Source organism: Glycine max, chromosome 9 (assembly GCF_000004515.6).
Source record: "Glycine max cultivar Williams 82 chromosome 9, Glycine_max_v4.0, whole genome shotgun sequence".
Classification (NCBI taxonomy): Eukaryota; Viridiplantae; Streptophyta; class Magnoliopsida; order Fabales; family Fabaceae; genus Glycine; species Glycine max.
Genome location: NC_038245.2, coordinates 34,053,554 through 34,073,169, shown reverse-complemented (window position 1 = coordinate 34,073,169; position 19,616 = coordinate 34,053,554). Strand labels below are relative to the sequence as shown.

Below are 19,616 nucleotides of genomic sequence, written 5' to 3'. Positions count from 1 at the left end.
GAAATAGGCTTAAACTCATGGCTCAATTTGACCCACAACAGGATTGAGCTAGACTGGACCAAAAAAATAGAGAATTTTTTACAATCAGTTGTAAAATTTGACACGATTTACTTATTATTTATTTTGTCCCAATTAACTCACTTAACTCACCTAAAAAATAATCTATTAGTATTTTATAATATTTTTGTAAAACTTTAATGTTTTTTTTTATTTAATTAAAAATAGAGTAAAAATCACCTGAAATATACTTTTAGTATTTTATAATATTGTTTAATATTATTTTATTTAGTATTTTGTTAAAGATTATTTTTAAAAATTTTGTTATCATAGTTTTAAACTTTTAACTTATGATAATATGTCTAATTGTGGTGTGTGGATAATAAAAGATTTAATTTAACTAATATTTTTTTAATTTAATCAAATTTATTTTTGTAAAATATCATTTTTAGTCAATCTAAAAAGTCTTTTATATAACGGTGATACATCTTTATAATCAGTTTATTTGGTTAAAAATGTAAATGATGTATTGTGAAAGGTATGAAATTTTTCTTTCATTAAATTAGGCTTGGAAAAGCAATTTAGTTGAGTTTGTCGTGAGAAAATGACAAAACATGCTAAAAGTAAATAGTATCAACAGTGTTAATTTTAGTGCATATTTCGAATTAGGTGGAGTTTGAAAAGTTGATTTAACATAAACTTACTTTTATAAAATTTATCTGTGTAAAAAGGTTACAATAAAAATCATTATGATTCTTTAAAAACAAAAGACAAAATAAACATTATGATAGCATTGATAAAAAACATTTTTGTAAATAACTGAATACGAATATATATTAAAATACTATTAAAGTAATAAAAATGAAAAGTCTATTTAGATTATAAAAGTATTTTTTTATTAATTTACATTTAATTCAAGTTTTATTACAAATTATTACTTTTATATTTGGGCAATAAAACCGTATTTTTAATGTAAGGATTTTTTATCAAGTGCTTGTACATGTTTTTTTTACAGGAACTTTGCACATGTTAAGTTTTATTAATAATATCAGTTAACTAATCAAAATAATAAATAATTTTATTATCTTTTTTCTTTGTCTATTTTCCTAGAATTTCTCTCATTATATATGTATTTTATTGAGAGATTACGTTTATTTTTCACAAAAATAATTATTCTCCCGTCAAATATAATTATTTATAAACATTCAAAGGAAGAAAGATTAAGCGGATTAAAAGAAAAAAGATAATGAGAACAAACTAATATTATTATTCAAAAGAATAATAAATCATTTAACTTAATATTATCGGATTAGTTAACAATTAACATGTGCATGCAACATGAAGTTTATAAATTTTACTGTTTTTTGTGTTAATTTAAAAAACTAATTTGATTTTTTTAATTTTAAAAAATATATATCTTTTCATCATTTTTTTTCTTTATTATATTTTATTTTACACTTATATCCTTTCTTACTATTATTATATTTATCATTGTTTTCACCCGCCTCCATCAATATAATTTTTGTCTCCTTTACCACCACTATTATTTCAATATATACATATAATGATGATTCGTTGAAGAGACAACAATGATAGACAACAACAATGACAATGATAATATTAAGAAATGTGACAATAAAAATTATAGTGATAACTATGATAACACAATTACAATAATAATGATGGAATAATGATTATAATGATACTAGTGATAATATAAATAATAAATTTTAAAAAATAAAAAGAGATATATGATTTAGAAGAAAAGATAATGAAAGAGATAATTTATTTATTTTGTATTAAAAAGATTAAATTAATTTTTTAAAGTTATAACAAAAACAATAAAATTCCTAAACTAATGACTGCAATAAAACTTCTAATATATGCATGCATATACACATACACATATTAGCTAAACCCTTTTTAATAAAACAAAACTTCATACAGATTATTTTATTTGCACATAAGATTTAAATTCAACAGATTCATAATTTTATTTTATTTTTAAGTCAATAGATTCATAATATATTTTAGTTTTGACATATTTACAATTCATAAATTAATTAAAAGTTACTACTACTAACTTTTATAATTACGATGGCACGTGTGAAAGAAAAATCAAATAAAATTTATTAATCCAACGGCACCTACAAATATCGAATATAAAAAATAAAAAAACATGAGTGATTGATTAACGCAATCTCCATCTTAACAACAACTAACCTTTATCAGATTTTCAATTTACATTGATTTTTGAGAAGTTTCACAACAACAACGCAACCATGCCAAATCCGCACTTTATCCGTTCTCTCACGCGCCCCATAGGTAGCGTGCCCGCTTGCCTCACGCCGTGGATTGCCAAGAATTCAAGTTCGTTATTAAATTATAACAACAACGCACACTCTCTAATCACCGTCCATTCTCGCTGAATCTCGGAATCCAAAACAAATCAACGGCCGGATCTCAATACGTACAGACTCTGATGCGAAACATTCCACACTCGTATTTTAAATCCCCAAAAATAGGAATAATATTATAATATAATAATAATAATAAATAAATAAACCCTTTGCCATGCCATTCCCCATTATATTCATAAGAATCATTTCAACCCCTCACACCACATAACTAAAACACCCATACTCTCTCTTTCTCTTTCATTCTTTGATGCCTTTCTACAAAAACACAACCTTTTAACTGTTATTTTTTTTTTTTTCGTTTGCTCCTTATTTTCTTCGCCGAATCCTAGAATGTCATCGCCGGGGTTCCCTGGCGGCGGTAGTGCGTCTGAGTTTTTCGCTGGAGCGGGTGTTTTCGGCGGCAGATCCATTCCGGGGGCCACCATGAACAACCCCAACGCCGCCGCTTCCGCCACCATCAACAACCTCCACCCTCTCTACCGAACCCAACAACAACAGAACCTTCCCGCAATGTTTCTAGATCCTTCCTCGCAGATCGCCCAACGCCAAACACCAACCTTCATCGGTAAGCGCACCCTAACCGAATTCCAAGCCTACAACCAAACCAACAACAACCCCAACCACGTCCTCTCGAACCTCCTGCTTCGTTCCGTTAAGCCCCGGACCAGTTTATACCACACCTCTATGGACTTTCCTGTTCCCGAATTGCAAAACCAAAACCTTTATTCCAACCAAACGCAGCGTTTTGGTGTTCCGTTACTTCACCAGCTTCGTCCTCAGCCCATTAATCTCCCCAACAACGGGCCCGTGCCCATGACAGGCCCAAATTTCGGTTACCGGAACTCGAATTTGGGCTTACCACAGAACCAGAACCGGGTTCGTGTTTCTCTCCCTGTTTCTGTTCCGGTTCAGGTTCACTCATCTGAACCGGAAAAGAAGATCATGGACCACAGGCTTCTGGAATTGGAGAAGCAGCTTCTGGAAGATAACGACGACGAAGGAGAAGCTGATGCTGCGTCTGTGATAACCACGAGCGAGTGGTCCGAGACTTATCAGAATTTAATCAGTCCCAGTCCGGTTCAGAAACCGGTTTTGACGACGACGTCGCCGACTTCTTCCACGACGTCGTCCACGTCATCTTCTTCCTCCGTGGCTTCGCCTGCTTCCGGATGCTCCAAGCAAACGCTCATGGAAGCCGCATCTGCAATTGTTGAAGGTAAACACGATGTTGCGGCGGAGATCCTGAACCGGTTGAACGGTGTGAACCGGAGTGATAGGTTGACGGATTGCATGGTTTCGGCGTTGAAATCGAGGATGAATCCGGTGGAGTATCCTCCGCCGGTGGCGGAGCTTTTCAGGAAGGAGCACGCCGATTCGACTCAGATGCTCTTGGAGAACTCGGTGTGCTTCACGGTAGGGTTCATGGCGGCGAATCTCGCGATTCTGGAAGCCGCATTTGAGGAGAAAACGGAGACGAGCAGGTTCTGCGTGGTGGATTTTGAGATTGGACAAGGGAAGCAGTATTTGCACCTCCTCAACGCGCTCTCGGCGCGTGGACAGAACGTGGCGGTGAAGATCGCAGCCGTAGCAGAAAAAGGAGGTGAGGAGAGAGTGCGGGCTGTGGGAGACATGCTGAGATTACTCGCGGAGAGGCTGAGGATCCGGTTCGAGTTCAAAATCGTCGCGACTCAGAAAATCGCCGAGTTGACTCGTGAGTCGCTGGGATGCGATGCGGACGATGTTCTCATGGTGAACTTCGCGTTCAAGCTGAACAAGATTCCGGACGAGAGCGTCTCCCCGGAAAACCCTCGGGACGAGCTTCTTCGGCGCGTGAAGAGACTCGCGCCGCGCGTGGTGACGGTTGTGGAGCAGGAGATAAACGGGAACACGGCGCCGTTTTTGGCGCGCGTGGCGGAAACGCTGTCGTATTACGGCGCGTTGTTGGAGTCCATTGAGGCCACCACGGTGGGGAAAGATAACAGCATTAACAACTCAGACCGAGTCAGACTCGAGGAGGGACTGAGTCGAAAATTGCATAACTCGGTGGCGTGCGAAGGAAGAGATCGCGTGGAACGGTGCGAAGTGTTTGGAAAATGGCGCGCGCGTATGAGCATGGCGGGGTTTGAGTTAAAACCACTGAGTCAAAGCATGGTCGAGTCAATTAAAGCGCGACTCATCTCTGCCAACAACCGAGTCAACTCGGGACTCACCGTAAAAGAAGAGAACGGAGGGATTTGCTTTGGTTGGATGGGAAGAACACTCACAGTCGCATCTGCTTGGCGTTAACTTGGCTCATTTATTTTTCTTTCTTTTTTCTTTTTATTTTGGTTCGGAATATTATTATATATAATATCACATTGTTACTATATTTTAACGTCATCTAGAGATAATGGAAAGGCAAAGAGAATAGATTTGGTAAATTATTATTATTATAAATATAGTATGATAAAAGGGTGAAAAGAAAATCTCAAGGAAAGCCCCTCCTCTTGGTTCTACCGAACTAAAACTAATAAAGAAGTGTTTGGATTCCGAGAAGACTCATGTTACATTTATTGATTCTTCTATGTATTAGTTGTTGATATGCTTTTTTTATTTTATTTTTATTTTTTGGTTTATCATCTTCACTTGGGTGTGTGAAAGGAGTTGGTTGCTGTTTGGTAGATAGCTGACTTGTGTGTGATACAATGGATTGGTTTGCCCTCGCATTACCGACAAACGAGGGCTCCACTTATAGGATGCATTTTTGGGGGTTTAGTTGGACTTGGAACTTCCCTGTTATCCAATTCTGCTTCTAAATATGTAAGCTTTTCTAAAATATTAAATAGTGTTATTTGCATTTTGCATCAAGTGTTTTACTAAGCGATTTTCGGTGACGCAATTGTTCGTTCTACGATTCTTTGTTTTGTTTTGGAGTTCACGCTACAGATCGTGTGAGTCCCAAAATGGAAAAGGAAAAAAAAAATGGATTCATAACGCGAAACATTTTGTACCATGTATTAAAAGATTATGTTTCTACCGGAAAAAGCACCCAGACTATGATGGATACAGCAAAATATAAAGACTGTGATGGATGCTCAATGACTATTGGTTGATCAATTGAGCTTTTTAAATCTTGATCACTTGTTTCATATTTGCCTGGTTTACTGAAAGGTTTTTATAATTATATATTTAGTGTTAAATTTATAATTCTTGCATATTTAACTAAGCATAACTGTAAAAATGGATTGAGGTTATACAAAGAGATTTTTTTTTTTTGCTACAGATTTTTCTTTTTCTAATTAAAGCATAAGATAGTTAGAATGTATATTTGATGCATGGTTGGGTACGTAGAGAGGGATTTGAAATTGAGATGCCTCTTATGACGTGTTTGATTTTATGATCTTGAGTGTAGAACTAAAATTATGTCAGATATAGGCATGAAAATATTTGTTGCGGTAACTTTTTTATTTTTACGTTTATTACACACGTAATCAAATTCATTTATTGCATGTTTGATTACATGTTTCAAACGATTTGATCCAGGTAAGATCACACGCCTCCTTTGTAATTTACATGTATTTAGAGCTTGCTTATTTTGTTGCAGAACGTGTTCCAATGAAGATCCAACATATGAATTGTACTCTTTGGTATCCTTGATCGTCATATATATATATATATATATATATATATATATATATATATATATATATATATTTGAATTTACTAAAGGTCTTGTTTGAATAAATTTTTCCATACACCTTTTATAGGAGAAAAAACAAGAAGGTATATCAAATAAGCTTTTTCCATGAACTAACATTAATTTCTTGTTATCTGTTATTGATCTAATATTAGGTGTTTTTGATCTTGTTATGTGTTATTTATTTGTATTTAATTTCTTTTTATAAGCGTATAATGGTTGATAAAGATGCACAGGTGCTAAAAATTTCCTAATTTGATTATGCTTTTTGCTTGAATGGTTTTAACCCAAATTTTGTTCATAGGGTAAATAGTTCAACGACGATCAATAACACACCCATCGTTATTGACCTAACATTTCTACGACACGCCTTTCAATCGTCGACGTTAACGTTTCCCAAAACAACGACGGGTGTCATAGACACCGACGTTGAAATGCTCAACAACAACGACAGGTGTCATAGACACCAACGTTGAAATGCTCAACAACAACGACGGGTGTCATATACACCGATGTTGAAATGCTCAACAACAACGACGGGTGTCATAGACACCGACGTTGAAATGCTCAACAACAACGACGGGTGTCATATACACCAACGTTGAAATGCTCCAAAACAACGACGGGTTTAAGTCATACCCGACGTTGAAATGGATCCAAACAACGACGGGTTTAAGTCATACCCGACGTTGAAATGGATCCAAACAACGACAGGTTTATGATAATGTGTGTCGTTGATTTGATGTATATGATGATTGTTGTTGACTGCACACTGACGTTGTCTTCTCACATTACAAAGACGGTTGTAGGGTGACCGTCGTAGTTGTTGTCGACATACAACGTCACCTGGAACAAAGACGATGGTGGGCCCGACGTAGAAACCTTATTTCAACCGATGTAGAAGCTCCATTTTGTAGTAGTGTTAGTTCCTTACACTTATTCTTTTTGTGCTTATACATTCAAAACTATGGAACTGTGTACTCTTTCGGTCTACTCGATCGTACTACAGACGATCAGTTCCTAACACTTAGTCTCTCTATGATTATGTACTCGAGATTAAGGGGGGCAATATATTCCTTGGATTTCCTCTATTGTCGGATTTTACTCTAGTTCTTCGATCAATACTCTCTTACCTAAGAGTCTTGATATCGATTGACACACTCATGCTTTCAAATAGGAACCCCACTATGCATGTCGTCCAATCCTTTACCATTAAGTTATCTTAACCTCTTGCGATATGTAGCCGTGGATCTCAGAGCAACAAATAAGATCAAATATGATAGATCATTACGAGAATATCAAATCGATTAGTTACTATACATACCTATATATATAAATCCAAACGCTTGACCTAAAGAGATAAATTACACTTTCACACTTGAATGCTCTTGAACTAGGTCTTCTTATCCTAAGATATGACTAGTACAAGAACATGAAAGCAAAAGTAAGGGGGGAATGCGTTGGCCAACCTTCATTTGGTGTTCCACCGATGGATTGTCAAACATGCACTTATTGATTGGGATTGGACGTAAAAATATTGTCATATGTGCATATTTTAACATGCTATTAGTCTTAAAAGGTTCAGTCAAGTAGAACAAGATAAAATCTGGTATACAAGAGATTGCATGTTGGAATAATCAACATGAAATTATTATTATATGTACATATTTTGACATCACCTTTAGCATGCTATTAATCTTAAAAGGATTGATCAAATAAAACAAGATAAAGTCTCATATACGAGAGATTGCATGTTCGAATAATTACTTCTATACTAATCTTATTTAAACTTAATTAGTAGCTTTTCCTACCTTATACTAGCTAGGGGGTCTTATTATACTGTCCCTAAAATTTTGATTATAAAAAAATTGAGATATCACTTTATAAAACACCTGTAGGACTGTAGAAATAAATGTCCACGTCTCGAGTATGTTTAAATAAATGTCTTCTGAGATGTTATACTACTGTAGAAATACTTTTTTATATAAAAAAACTAATCATTATCTGCTTTTATGATTGCTTAAAAATTCCAGAAAATTGTGTAACAAATGCAAAGGGTAAATTACTATTTATAGAAATCGTTTATTGCACTTGGTGGTGAACTGAACAATGTCTCAGCTACTTTGTGTTCGATGCTCTTCACTAGTCATGTGGGTTCTACCATTTTGTCGTATTAGTTCTCTAGCCTAAGTCCTCACCTTATATTCTCACAATTGCTGTATGTATCTCACAATTTGTTTGTAGTATATCAAATGATAAAGGTAAGAATTGTATAAATGCTTAATCAAAGGGAAAAAGAAGGAAATAACAAATAAAAAGACAAAAAATGTGGAGAATTGAACCAAAAGAAAGGTATTACGCTGTAGTAGATAAGATAGAATGTCACGAGCATATGTTGGCTGATTCTGTAATAGTGCAACGCTAAATTTGTTTCCATTGATTTCGCTAGGTAAAATAATCACAAAATTTGGAGTTGCTCGTTCTTGCAGTTTGTCAATGCATGATGGAGGAGATTTACCAAAATAATAGTTTTTTTTATTGGCTAATGCTAATTTTGTTAGTTTTTGTTAAAAAATGTCAGTGAGAAAGATCTACCAAAATAATGGTACTCTTTTAAAAACAAATTAAAAAGCTAATAATGTTTTTTTGAACTATATTACGAAGGTAAATTTGTGTTTTCGCAAGAAACATGCATTTTTGTTGTTCTCAACGCCTAGAAGTACATGTAGCGGTTAAAAGGATTTTCCGACATTTAAAAACGCCAAAATAATTTGTAGCAGCTTGACGACAGCCAAAAATTGTTTCAATAATATATGTTTTAATTTTATGCAAAAATAATCACGTTCGAGATATTACCACAGATGATTCCTTATTTATTTTTTTAAAATTTTCAAATAAATCATTTTGTCACTCTTTTAAATGAAATAAATGTTATATCATGATTCCTTACCTTATAACTGTAACCCTATCATTTGACTGGAAATAGTGAATGCACAGCACCATACCTTTTTCGGGTACCAACAGAGAATTTTGTTTATTACTCATTATTAGTATTAAAATTTTATTTACCTTCAATCTAAATAGGAAAACACTTAAATGTAAAGAAAATTTGGTTTATCATTTTTCGATTTTTGCGTGAGTACGGTTTACTTTTGAAGTGGAAATACTCAAATGGGGTTCTGTTGAAAGTTGAAACTTCAAGTCTTTCTTAAAAAAATGCATGGGTTCACCATTCAGATACATGGAAATTTATTAATTTTTAATGTTATAAAAGGAAGAAAAAAATTTGTTGATCTTTCTAATCGTTTTTCAGGAATCAATTTTTTCTTGGACGTATCTTTTCAAAGGATTCTCAATCACGCATTATTAGTGTGGGTCTAAAGTTTAAACTTTTGTTGAAATTTGAAAAACATATTTCTTCTGGATATGGGCCAACTCCTTTAATTAACTGCTTAAACATTAAACAATTAACATCATATTCATATTATTATAACACTTTTTCACTTTGTACCTCTCTCTCTCTCTCTCTCTCCCCACACACACACACACACACACACACACACACGTTATTGTATTAGTGGAATTATGGTAATAAAACTCCAAGATTTCCAAAGAATTAGTAGCATATGAACATCATTTGTGAAAGACAATTCATTTATACAATTATTCTGAGAAGGGCAATTAGGTTAAAGTAGTGTAAATTAAATTTCCACGTCCGTTGTATCTTTAGGCCACATGACTATAAATGCAAAACGATACTGCGGAAGTAATAGTGGGCATAAACAATAATAGCTAAAGGTAAACAATAAATATGAATAAACCTAAAATTTCAAGGGGGGAGCAAATATCACACAATAATAAAAGCCGAGAAAGGAGTGGCGAAGGAGCATAAATATGACATTAATAACAATAGTTAAATGCATTGATATGGCGGAGGAGAAAAAATGGGTACACTAAGATTCCTTTTGATTGAGGTAATCACAAATTAATTAACTAAAATTATGATGATAGTACTACTAAGGTAGGAGCGATGAAGGGGGAGAAAAAAAATGAAAAAAATAAAAATCAATGATGACCAAAGAATGTTGGATTTGATGGGGTGAAATGATAATGAGTAATATGTCACCCAAAAGCGGGGGAAGAAGCCTACCTGACTACCTCTGTCACTAAAAAAGGGAGGGGACTTCGAAGTTCGATGGGGCAGTAAAGTCAAAACCTTATAAAGATGATCAAGTATTATTATTAACCAACCTTCAACTTCTTTAATAATAATAATAATAATAATAATAATAATAATAAAGTTGGAAAGAGTTTTACTTCTGTTGACATGCCTTTGTCGGTTTTTAAATGTTAATTTTTTTCTTTCTTTTTATTGCATAGTTTATTTTTTAGGAGAGGTAGATATATTTGAATAGTATAAAATTATTATAAATGAGGTGGCGTCTCCGGTGAAGAAGCGCACCAAGTGATTCATTTTCATGGACCTATAATTTTACCTGTTAGTAATTTTGACTAATGGTGATAGAATTGTGACTCACTGGTCTACTTGTTTAGTGGGTTTACCATAGACATTGCCTATAAATGATACTTAAATATTTAATATATTTGTATATTTAAGTTTTATGGTTCATTTGGAACAACAAAAATAAAGCAAGAGAGAGAAAAAAAATTAAAATTTGAATTAAAAGGAAAGTGAAAAAAAAGAAAAACAATTCTCAATTTTTCTTTTTTAATTATATTATTGATGTAAAATATTTTTTAACTTTATTAATAATTAATTTGTTAAAAAAATCTGACCGACTAATCTGGATTTGTTTATATGTTATAAAGTAAAGCTATTTTAAAATAGCTGTTGCACTCTACTTGTTAAAACTAATTTCATAGTTTTGACTAGTGATTGGTAGAAATTGTTTCGAAAACCTGTTAAACCTTACACAATCAATTTTTCCATCAGAAGAGTCATTCTTTGGTCACATCTACAGACTTTTCATTGTTATAAGGATTAACTTTAATTTTTATCAAACATCTGCCATATGTTGTTCAGGACAAATTTATGTCTGGAACAACAGAATCTTCCTTTTTAAGATCTTTACCAAACAAACAGTGAATAGTAAAACATAAAGCATGGGTGAATATGTGATGTTGAATTGCTGATCAATAGAATTTTGAAGAAGAAAAAAACATAAAAGATGGCCATATTAATTAATAATTACTATCATGTTGCAATTAGGCTATTACTTTTCGTGCTTAAAAAAAAAATTTAAAATCCGTGTTAACTCCATCTTTGTATTGTGTTTTTTAAATTATTGATGGTGACAAGTAGATAAAAGAAATATGCACAACACACAAAAAGAATATAAAGTATCACTACAAGAAAAATATTTATTTTCGACACAATTTTTCTCACATAAAAATTTCTGCCAGAAATTTTGAATTTTTTCACAGAATTTATTGAAGGAAAAATAAAAAAATGACAGATCTTACAGACGATCAATTATTCCGTCGGAAAGTTCATATTTTTGACGAATTATATCGAATGAATGATGATCTGTCGGGAACTAAAATTCCCCAAAACAAAAGACAACTACCCTAGTCGTCTGTGAAACACTTCGTTTTTGCTTTCTTCTCCCCCTCTTCTCCCATTTGTGCCATCGACGGAAACCACACCACAAGAGCTTCATAGAACATTACCACACGCTGCAATTGCTCTATCACTGTGACACCTAGTTAGGGGAAACAAAGTCGTGGACGAAAACTCTTTTGTTGTCGTTTGTGGAGACAAAATCGCTGTCGTGGAGCGGAAACTCTTCCATTGGCGTCTATTGAGGTTGATTCTCACCAGCAGCATCATCAACAACAAGACCAGCAGCACCACACAGATGACCAGCAGCAGGACCAGGCAGATGACTAGCAATCAGATCACCAGCAAGAACATGATGATCAACAAAGACATTCTCCTAATGATTATTTTGATTACCGAGTTAGGAACACAAAATTACTATTGACAATCACTATTGACATATTACATTGTGTGCTTTTTTTTTTTACTTTTGTTTTAAATTTAATAATTTATTTTAGTTTGTTTTGGATTTATCAATTTCACTATTTCCTTAATTATAAATATGTATCAATTCTAATTTTTACGATAAATAATAAAAATACAAATAATCACTAAATTATCAATCATAAAAGAAAAAAATCAATTAAAATATTAAATTACCTATAAAATGAGATTTTTTGATGGAATTTCTGTGGGTAATTTTTGACGGAAAAATCCGTCGGAAATAATCCATGGAAAATTTTTGATGGATTTGTCCGTCATAGGTTTGCGACGGAAAGATCCGTCGGAAATATTTCATGGAAAATTTTCGACGGCCAGTATCCATCAGAAATTCCTAATAGAAAAAATCGTCAAAAATTATCCACGAACGATTTTCAACGGATATTTTCGTCCGAAATTTCCGACGGATACAAAAGTTTCGTCAGTTAAAATTTCCTACGAACATTTTTCCAACAGACAAGTTACCAACGGATTTTTAACGTTTCTGACGGATTTTGGCCATTGAAAATATTTTTTTTTTTGTAGTTTGCATTACTAATTAGTATATGAATAAATTGATGTAAAATTAATTTAATTTAATTTAATTAACAATTTTAAATTTGAGTTCTGAATATAATTATCTTAAATATTTAAGTAAATTTTTTTTATCGTTTATAATAATTTAATTTGAATAAGATATATTCAATAAGAAATGGTATAGGCATGTGATGTCTAAAAAAATGTATTACATTTTTCTGATTTGTGTAGAGACACAATCTGTTTATATACAATAGAGCAACATCTAATAAGAGTGATCTAATTGATAATATAATTGTTAAAATTAAGATATAAGAATAAGAATCTCCTATCAATAATTTATTCTTATTATTCCGCTAAATGCACTAAATTTCTAGTTGGAACAATAAATGCCAACTTTTAAATGGTGAAGATATCGAAACTTTTTTTTTTATCATTGAAGATGTCAACACTTTAGTCAGTAGAGCAGAGGAGATATGGAATTGAAACATTTGATGCCATCAGCAGCGTGAGTTGATAACGTACAAAGTGATAGTTAATCCAAATCTAAATCTAAATGTGTTTTATAGTTTTATACACCCTTAAAAGGTGTCATTATGAGAAATTTGTATAACCGTCTGTGTTTTAGAGTGGTTAAGAAAAACATTAAAAATTATTGAACTGCGACATAACCATAAAATAAAAAATTTGTTAATGTGGACACTTTTGTTTTTAAATATGAATGTATTTATATTAAGATATTTTTTAATTATAATTTTCTAATGCACTCATATTAAGAAAATAAAAATATATATTAATAAATCTTACAAGTATTTGTTCACGTATATATTATTTTTTTTTTTAATATGAATGTATTATCAAACTATATCATTACATATTTTAAGATACTTTTTGGTTTACTAACGCGTTCATACTAATAAACAAAGATATTTATATATTAGCCACACCCATTAAAAAATTCATATATATTTTTAATATATTAAATAAATTTAATAGTGTTATAGCATAAAAACTTATAAATATCTTTGTAAATACTCTTTGGCACTTGAGACATGCTCTAAAAATGATAAACATATAAGACTCAAATGACCTAAATTTTTTAATTAAAAAATATAAACATTCATAGTAATTAATAAATATTTATTATTTTGCATTCGTAATTTCACCTTACAGGTGGATTATAATTGCCACTATAGCTAATATCAAAGTAATACAATCAAATACGTTGAATGTTTTCGTGAAAAATACATCATAGAATTAGGATATATTAAAGCTGTAAGATTTTTTTTCCACTTTTTGGAAAAAATATAAATTATATTAAATCCAAAATGATACAACAATAAACGAGACATACCCTGCAGCTAGAGAAAAACAAAAGTTTCCCTAATACAAAAAGGTTTAGATCAAGATGCTAAAACAAATGCAACAAGTGTGCTTGTCTATACATAAGAAATTTAATCTTGCTAATAACCTCTATTACAGAAAATTGATAATCTTCAAAAATTAGCTTGTTCCTAGACAACCAGATGCAGTAGACTGTAATTGCTATAGCCAGGCAACGAAATTTTCCTTGAATACCTGATGTGGATCTGCCCCTAATTAAAGAGTCAGTAATGCGTTGCAAAGAAGTGAAACGCCTGCGGAAAGGAGCCAAATCACGAATGTGAGCCCAAACTTGGAAAGATTTTCTGCAAGAAAAAAACAAATGAGCATTTGACTTAGCCTCATTTGAACATAAAGGGCAGAGGGAACCCTTGTTCAAAAACGCAGCTTTGTCAAGAGTAAGCAGGCGGTTCCTTTTAGCAAACCATAGAATGAAAGACATCTTAGGGGGGATTGCTGGGTTCCATATAACAGAACATCAACTAACAGCAGGCTTGACACCTCTAATGTATTCATAGACTTTGCCAACAAGCAATTGTTCATTGGTGCTCCAAGATTAAATCCTCTTTTTGGCCTCTTCCGTACTTAGCTCTTTGGAGATAATAAAGTCCCTTATTTGAATGATTTTCTTTATCAAAACTGAATCTGATGAAGAAGTATTGTAATTCCACACATCGCTCCCTCTGAAATAGTAATGGTGAACCCACCGAACCCATAGAGAATCTTTCTTATAATGAAAGTCCCACAGGATACGGGAAAGAAGCGCAAGGTTCCAGTCCTTGAGATTAAAAAGGCCTAAACCCCCTTCTTTTTTCGAAGAACAAACTACAGACCAAGCAACCAAGGGCTTGTTTTTGCCAATATCCGCTTTGCCCCACAGAAAATTACGGCACAAAGCGTTGATCCGGTCCAGAACAGATTGAGGCAAAGGAAAAATCCCCATCCAGAAATTCACAATTCCTTGAATAACTGCTCTGATCAACTCTAGCTTACCTGCATAAGATAAAGACTTCCTGCTCCATCCCTGAATCAGGCCAGTAATCTTGGAAAGCAAGGGAGCATAGTGGCATATATTTAATCTAGATGATAAAAGGGGAACACCCAAGTATCTAAAAGGGAAGTCACCCAAGCTAAATCCAGTAAGCTGCTGAATATGAGAGAGCTCATGAGGCCTAATACCGGCTGAGTATATGACATATTTATCAGAGTTGATGGAAAGCCCTGAAACCCTACAGAAGTGCTGAAGTTTGGCAAACATAGTTGACACAGAACGGATATCTCCTCTAGATAGAAGCATAATATCATCTGCAAAAGCCAAATGAGATAGTTGAATACCTGCACAGTTGGGATGAAATTTAAAATTGGCATCATCCTTGAGGCTGCTCATATCTCTGGAAAAGTACTCCAAACAAAGCACAAACAGATAAGGGGAGAGAGGATCCCCTTGTCTAAGACCCCGCTGCCCTTTGAAGTGGCCATAAATGGATCCATTGACTGCCACACTAAAGGAAGTGGAAGAAACACATTCCATGATCCAAGTACAGAACTGGGTTGGGAAGCTAATGGACTTAAGCATCCAATCCAAGAATTCCCAGGAAATGGGATCATAAACTTTATGCAAGTCAATTTTCAAGAGGCATCTCGGAGAGGATCTTTTCCGGGCATATTTGCGCAAAATCTCTTGAACTAGAAAGATGTTGTCCATAATCTTTCTGTTCTCAATGAAGGTAGATTGAGGTTCCCCAATAATAGTCTTAAGCACTGGGGCTATGCGGTTGGCCAGAATTTTAGACACAATCTTGTATAACAAATTACAGCAAGATATGGGTCTAAAATGGTTAACCTGGGAGGCCTGATCATGCTTAGGAATAAGCGCAATAATAACATGGTTGATCTGCTTTAAAATTTTTCCAGTTGTAAAGAATTCATTAACTGTTGCAAAGATATCATCACCAATGATATTCCAAGCCTTCTTAAAGAATAAAGCATTGAAACCATCTGGCGCAGGAGCTTTATTGTTATCCATCACAGAAATAACGTTTCAAACCTCTTGCTTAGAAGTAGGACAAAGTAAGGCCGCAAAGCAATCGGTGGGAACCTTAGGACCCCTGTTGCAGATTGAAATGGAAGGAGTTTGGGTCAGCTCATGAGCACTAAACAAATTCCTAAAGTGATTCACAAAAGCAAGGGCAATTTCATCTTAGGAGGAAGTCTTATGCCCATCCTCTAGCCTTATGGCAGCAATAAACCGATTGTGTCTGTTGCGCTTGATTAAAGCATGAAAAAATTTGGAGCATTTATCAGCTTGCAGGAGATATCTGTTTTTGATGAGTTGAGCAAACTTCATAGACTCCGCTTTTCTAAGCACAATGGTCTGCCCTCTAGTGCAGTTTGCCAGAGCAAGAAGGGAAGAATCCTGAGGATTTTTCTTTAGAGAATTAAGCACACTATTATATTCAGCCTCAGCTACCTCCACTCAATTAGAGATGTTGTTGAACTCCTGCTTAAAAAGATTCTTCAATGGAGCTTTAAGAGCTTTCAATTTCTTATAGACCTTGAACATGCTACAACCATGAATATTTTGCTTCCATCCATCTGCAATAATTCTTGAGAAATTTGGATGATCCACAATAGCATTGTTGAATTTAAATGGAGAATTAACTCTAGGCACTACCAACTCAGTGGTGACAACTAGAGGAGTATGGTCTGAAATAGAAATAAACTCCATAACTTCACAAGCAGAATTTCCAAAGGAATTGAACTAGGCCTGATTACATAAAGCTCTGTCCAATTTGCTCCACACCCTGCCATTAGTCCATGTGTACAAGGGGCCATGAGTGTTGATGCTCCCCAGGCCCAGGTCAGAATAGCAATCAATAAAATCTTGCAACTCATAAGCATTGGGTTCAGCTCCATTGAAATGGTCGGTGGGAGACAGAATGAAGTTGAAGTCACCAATGAGGAGCCAGGGACAGTTCATATTAGCATTGATACTATTTAGATTTATCCAAAGAGATATCTTCTTGCCACAATGGAGTGAAGACCGTAGATGAATGAAACCTGAAAGCGCTTGGCAGTGGTTTTACAATCAATAACACAGTGAATCAATTGGGCATTTGACTCCAAAACAAAAAGATGGATCTTATCCTGCTTCCAGAGGATAAGAATTCTGCCAGCATTATGACAAGCGAAGTTATGGGTGAAGTGCCAGTCACCAAACTTTTTTCTCATAATTTCCTCATCTGAAACCTTATTCAACTTAGTTTCCAACATAGCCATGACGTTAACTTCCTTGCAGCGAAGGAAGCTCTGCATCACATGATGCTTCAGAGGCAAATTAAAGCCTTTGATGTTCCAAGAGGCAATGATCATGGATTCGGACGGGAGGAAGCTTCCCCGACCCTAGTTACAGCTTTATGATTTCTTCCTCTTTGGACATCAGCTTGCATATCCTCAGTACGGGTTGTCTTTATGAGTTGCACTTTTTTACCTTTTTTCTGGTGTTTTATTTTCACCTGAACAAACCCCTCTTCTATAGGATCACCAAACTCAGTGTTCCCTGTTTCTTTGAGGTCAAAAGAATTCTGAAGGACAGGAACATGATTTGCAACCAGAACATGTTTTCTATGAGGAGGGACAGACAGATTAGTCTGGATAGTCTTTGGATTATCAGAGGGGCCTGCTGTATTGGTATTTGGGGGCATTGCTGAATCACCCACTTGTGGCTGATCCAAGGTGGGGCAGGCTATGACGAGAACAAGTTTATTCACAGTGACAGTTTTACAATTAGTGAGGCGGTGCCCAATCATCTTACAGTGAGTGCAAAAAGAAGGTCTATTTTCATACTCAATTTTTTGCACAAAAGTCTTCCCTGTAGGAAATCTAAATCGCACTTCATCGATGAGCTCCAAAGAAGCATCAACCTCAACTAAAGCTCTAGCAAAAGAAATAGACCCCTTAGAAGCAGTAAGATGGTCAGATCGAATGGGCGAATCAATCTTGGACAGGATTTTCCCTAAGGCTTGAGGATTCCAAAGCTCTAGAGGAAGATTTCTGAGTTTAACCCAGACAGGGATCTTGCTGAGCTCCTCATTGCCAAAGTCAAAGAATGCTGGCATAACCTTTAGCAATAGGGGTCTTTGAAATATGAAGTAAGGGCCTGCAGAGAGGACTTGGTTCAGATCATCCTCAGACTCAAATTTAAACACCAACCAACCACTTTCATGAGCTGAGTATGAAAACTTGACTCCCCATTTTTGGCAACAATCTAGCAGAGCTTTCTTTCCTGGGAAGCGGCCAGCCACATAGCCAATAAGGCTATGTCCCCAAGCCTCTTCGAGGGATTGCAAATCAGTTTCTTCCAATAGCACTTCATCATCAGAGGGTGGAGGGGAGAACTTCATTCCAAAACCTTTGGAAGGGTTTCTGTTATCTTTGAACAAATTGGCCCAAGGAATGGGAGCCTTATTATCATCTAGCTGCGGTGATGACTTAGAGCCACAGGAGTGAGATGAATCATCATCAGTAGTTGAATCATTGTCCCCTAAGGTGCAAGAAACCTCTGGGGAAGATTCAGATTCAACACTACATTCCGACAAATTATCAAACACTTGGTGTGCGACATCATCAGTTTTTGCAGAATTTGTCCCTGCCTTTTTTACGAGCACCTTGCCCAAGATTATCCTGTGAAGAAGTATAAGCATTCTGATTTGCTTGGACAACATCCAAGCAACCAGCCAGACCAGAAGTAGCAGATGTTTGGGATTTACCTGAGGTAGTACCCTTCACCATAATTTGCTTTGCAGCTGAGTGCGATTGATGACCCTTGTTCTTCCCCATCAGGAGCAGTTCAAGCTGGCTATTGCAAGTAGTAACGAACTACTTCATAGCCCAAGATGAGAAAAAGCGACAGGGCACACGATTGGAAAAAATAAGGAAAAACTTTGGAGACCAAGGTAGTCAGAACTCCCAAGGATCGAAGAAGGAATCTCAGTGTTTGTAGAGAGCAAAGACCCACTCCGTCGGTGGCCAAGCCACTGGGCAACACCCAAGAACGGAAGGAACCTACGTGACGAGGAGGTTCTTAGAGAGCCCTCAAAGACTTTTTTTTTTCTTTTCTTTTTTTTTATTTTTTTTCCACTTTTGATATGATGTAAAGTGGTCTTGTTTAAAGTAATAAACATAGCTAAAATTTTATTATATATCAAATCTAAACTAACTTTATATAGGCTTATCATTTTTTTTATGATTAGAGTTTTTGATGTTAGTAATTTTGGGTCATACATATATATATCTCATGATTGAATGAGTTATGGCCATTATATCATTAGCCAAAATACTAGAGTGATCTAATTAATACAAAAGTATGGCTCAAGACATATATGTCATGGAAGGATAATTGTGTAGATACCAGTGATATTATAATTTGATCACAATTGAAAGATCACAAAACCCAATTTTCTTATCAATCTTTCGTTATCATCATTCCATTATAGCTAATCCAGTTATGTTTCCGCATATAGTTTTTTCATCATAATTTTGAGTATGAGAATACAAATGAGTT

At 34.6% G+C, this 19,616-nt stretch overlaps 1 protein-coding gene across 1 annotated transcript; it reads left to right on the top strand.

Moving 5' to 3' along the window:
• The first annotated feature begins 2,507 nt into the window (after window positions 1–2,507).
• Window positions 2,508–4,952, top strand: LOC100808172 (scarecrow-like protein 8). Its single transcript, XM_041005444.1, has one exon. The coding sequence runs from the start codon at window positions 2,748–2,750 to the stop codon at window positions 4,701–4,703; it is 1,956 nt and encodes a 651-aa protein (XP_040861378.1). The 5' UTR covers window positions 2,508–2,747; the 3' UTR covers window positions 4,704–4,952.
• The last annotated feature ends 14,664 nt before the right edge of the window (window positions 4,953–19,616 follow it).

Bases quoted from the DNA above. Each gene is read 5' to 3' on its own strand.
- LOC100808172 (XM_041005444.1), top strand. From the start codon at position 2,748: ATGTCATCGCCGGGGTTCCCTGGCGGCGGTAGTGCGTCTGAGTTTTTC.